The sequence below is a fragment of the Protobothrops mucrosquamatus genome, unplaced genomic scaffold (genome assembly GCF_001527695.2).
Source record: "Protobothrops mucrosquamatus isolate PMUCROS unplaced genomic scaffold, P.Mucros_1.0 scaffold3010, whole genome shotgun sequence".
In the NCBI taxonomy this organism is placed as follows: Eukaryota; Metazoa; Chordata; class Lepidosauria; order Squamata; family Viperidae; genus Protobothrops; species Protobothrops mucrosquamatus.
The window spans coordinates 280,987-285,279 of NW_015389026.1; the positions used below are offsets into that span (position 1 = coordinate 280,987).

General features: G+C 38.4%; 1 protein-coding gene across 1 annotated transcript in view; it reads right to left on the reverse strand.

The window, feature by feature from the left end:
- The window catches only part of LOC107296866 (polypeptide N-acetylgalactosaminyltransferase 13), a 98,851-nt gene extending 97,332 nt beyond the window's left edge, over positions 1-1,519 (reverse strand). Inside the window, exon 1 of the mRNA XM_015826221.1 lies at positions 1,427-1,519. Coding sequence (XP_015681707.1) covers positions 1,427-1,519 — 93 coding nt within the window. The remainder of the gene's footprint in view (positions 1-1,426) is intronic.
- Positions 1,520-4,293: the final 2,774 nt, after the last annotated feature.

Here is a 4,293-nt window from a genome sequence, read left to right on the forward strand (position 1 = left end):
CTGACCTAGGGAGGATTTTATTTAGGGTGATTTTAAAAATAATTTTAAATAGAAACACAGCTTCTAATATTCGGTTTTTTAATCTGGTTTTATAGGGGTTTGTATTTTTATGTTTTGTATTTGTACTGTTTTTAATACGCTGTGCACCGCCCTGAGTCCTGCGGGAGAAGGGCGGTATATAAATTAAATTATAATAAATTATAATAATAATAATGGGTGGGAAACACATCACCACTGCTATGTGGATGAGCTAAAAAAAAAACACAAGGCAGCACCCTCCATAAGAGGTGGGAGGAACATAATAACCACAAACATTCCAATGTATTAACTATGATTCAGAAAGACACTGTGTTTTGCACGTCCATCAAAAATTCATAGGACAGGACATTGATCGCTCCTTCTTTAGCCCAAGCTCAGTTGTAAATTCCTTTACAGCACATGTCTGTCAAAATCACTGCCCCCTCCTTCACCTCCAGTTGGGCTTGGCAGCTCACCAAGGTCAATGGATAAACCTGGCAGGGAAGAGTGAGATAGAGATAGAAAGAGCTCCCTTTCTTCTCATAGAATTGTAGAGTCTCATGGATGGAAGCCAAGAGCCGCCTTCATCCTAGGACTCCTTGTTTATTGATCGCATGAATGAGTCCTGGAGACAGGGCTTAGCTGTATCACGGCACACTGAAAGTTCATTATCTGCTTACCTGAGGGTTTGATCATTCCTTTCCTATGCCCAATATAATGGTATGTGGGAATGACCTTGGGAGACCAGGCAAAAAGATGCTGCCTAGGGATGCATAGCTCACAGCTGTATAGTGGATGGAGCAAGAGGCTCAAGAGAAACTCTCTAAGTTCTCAGGCTGCAAAAGAGACAGCGGGAGAACCGTACTTTCAGGTTTACAAGATTCTGTTAATGTATCTTTACAATAAAATAAACCCAGGTTGGGTTCCTTGTCTGGACTGCTGGTAAGGCTGACACCTAAGGCCAACCTTACCTTCCTTTACAAATGGAAATGAGAGTTTATAGAGAAAAATGACTGAAATATTTGGAATCCCACAGAAGAATGAGAGTGGTGTGAATATCACTTTAAAAAAAAAAGCTGCATGTTTCAAAGGCATGGCTTATGCATTGGTCTATTCATATTTATGCATGTCAAAATTATGAATGTAAATCTCAAAGTGATTAATTTCATTGTTTGTGATTGAATTAAGACTAAGAGAATTACTGACAGATACAAGGGTGATGAGACACCATGAACAGGGAACAAATCACAAGAGTGGAGCTTCAAGAAAAAAAATGGACATGAAAAACAAAAGGAAAAAAGTGAAAGAAATGAGGGCAGAATTGCAGAATGGAATGAATGCAAATTAGATGTATGTATATAGCATGTGGAAGCTGATGGATGTAGAGGGAAAACAATTATGTGCTTACAATCATGGAGAACATATGCTCATGGTTGAATTGTTGGGAACCTGGTGCTTGCTTTTCTTCTTGCTGACCTTTCATTGTCAGGTGAGGTAACATTATCAGTGCACGGGGGAGTGAAGTTTGCTGCATATTTCTATGTGGCAGTTGTCTTTCCAGTCTTGACTGGTTATTGTTCCTTGTGTTTGGTTTTGGATCCTGCTTATATGGATGTTGATTAAGAAGGATGTGACGAGGAAGGATATGCTTAGGGCAGGGGTAGGCAACCTTGGCTCTTTTATGACTTGTGGACTTCAATACCTAGAATTCCTGAACCAGCCATGCTGACTCATCAGGAATTCTGGGAGTTGAAGTCCACAAGTCATAAAAAGAGCCAAGATTGTCTACCCCTGGCTTAGGGGGTGAATCCGGCTGAATGGTTTATAGATGAAGCTTTTCTCAATATGTTGTTAATGGCTGATTTGACAGAGTGCCAAGTCTCTGAGAATTCTCTTGCATTTTGCCTTGATCTGCCTTGATCAAAAATGTTTACTGTTTCTCAATTGAAATTGTGTTTGAACTAATCAATGCATTTTGAAATTAGGTTTTCATCATTGATTTAATTGATGTTTATGTTCATGGATATAGTCTGTCAATCTTCCACTATACGGACATGCTTAGCCAATGGTTATTAATCTATGATTCTATGTTATAAATGACTCCTGCTTTGTCTTATTTGGCTACTAGATCTGGGATTGCTTAAGATGCTTTGGATAGATTTTGTGGGTTTATGGGCTCAATAAAGAAGAATATTTACAGCTCAGAATTGAAATGAAGAGTCCTTGGTGCTCTCTGAGGTTGGGCTGGTTTTTTGCAGATGTTTCATTACCGAAACTAGGTACCATCATCAAGAAAACAATCAAGCTCAGAGAGGATCAACCCCCCCCCATTTATGCGCTACTATGATGCTAAACTGTTGTAATAAAGAGTTAATAGTTTCTGAGGTGTTTTGAGGTATGATGGACTAATATTTTCATGGGTTGTGCTGCCTGTGATGTGACTGATTGGGTGGACACTCTTTAATGAAGTTGCATAGAACCTGTTACATAGATAGCGTATTCCTGCTTTTTTGGAATNAGGAACCCATAGGCTGGTGATAATTTCCTGTGACACTCTAGTGAATGATGATAATGGAAGAATCAGAAAGGACCTCTTGGGAAAGCTCTGCACTTTATAAATGAAAGAAACCCAGGGGAAAAAGTTATTTTGCTAAGTGGCATGAATGGATGGATGGGAATGAGACAAGTGAATACAGAAAAAGTGTCTGACACATTAGGAGATCAAATAATGAAAATGTTAAAGTGAAAATATATATTTTAAAGTCTGTTTTAAGCGTAAGCCTACTCATATGTTGGCACAGAAGAGAAACAAGTACAGGCGGTCCTTGACCTACGACCAGAGTTGACCCCCAAATTTCCGCTGCTAAGCCAAACAGTTGTTAAAAGTGAGTTTTGCCCCGTTTTATGACCTTTCTTGCCACAGTTGTTAAGTGAACCACTGCAGTTGTGAAGTTAATAACATGGTTGTTAAGTGAATCTGGGCTTCCCAATTGATTTTGCTTTTCAGGTCACTAAAGATGATCATATGACCCTGGGATACTGCAACCGTCATAAACATGAGTCAATTGCCAAGCATATGAATTTTGATCATGTGACTACAGGGACGCTGCAACAGTTGTAACTGTGAAAAATGGTCATAAGTCACCTTTTTTTAGTACTGTTGTAGCTTCAAACAGTCACTAAGTGAATTGTTGTAAGCCAAATTCACTTAACAATCCAGGATTACCTGTAACTGATGGATTTTACTGTTCATGATGAACAACTGAAATAATTAGTGGAAGGGTAAAATGATGATAGATTCTAAATGTGGGACTCTGGGCTAAGGGGAAGGCTGATCTTATAGCTTCTCTGGTACCAATGCAACATCTTTCAACCTTCTGTCTACTGTTCCATTGTTTAGTGTTCCCACAATGAGGATAGCAAAAATATTTGCTCTGTGGTGGAGAGGGGGTCGCTTTGGCTTAGCCTTAAATCTTAAAAGTTTCCTGAAATGGGGAAGAAATGTGCCCAGCCAATGTGGAGAGAAAATACAAAACTGGCAGCAAGAGAATGGAGAAAACAGAAATCCTGACAGAGTAAGACTAAGACGAGTCTGCTTCCATACCAAACACTGCCTGGAAAGCAAGACGTACTGTATGATCTTTACACCTGAGGTATTTGTAAAAGATAGAAGGCTTTAATGGAAATTATAGTTCCCCAAATTCAGCAACTCTCTTCTGTGCTATACAGTACCAGGATCTTGAATCTGAATGTTATGGCCTTAGATCCTGAAATATTTATTCTGATTGATTTACAACTAGAGGAGCTATATAAAAATACTTCCACAGTTTATATTAATTAAAATAGCAGGAAAAAACCTATTTTCTGTGATTTAAAAAAGTGCTCATTAAAAAAAAGATGATCACTATTATAGAAGAAATAATAGCAGTGAAAACAGAGAAAGATTTTCCTCTATACAATATATATATTGTATGACCATAAACACTTTCATTGTGATCTTACTCCTTTCAGAATTGAATGGATGTTTTTAACCAATGCAAGAACACCACATCAATAGAAGCCAGGAACAAGGAGACACCAATGACTATAGGTAATTGCAGCAGCAGTATTTATCTGTCTCTGTTCAGAAACAGAACAAGCATTGTTGAAAAGTAATGAGATAATTCATTGGTTAATGCTGATCGCACTGCGTTTGGAAAGTCAGCCACAGTAATCAAAATTATGGCCCTAAATAAAAGGTGTGTGTACTTAAGGGATTCCTTTTGTGGCGTCTAA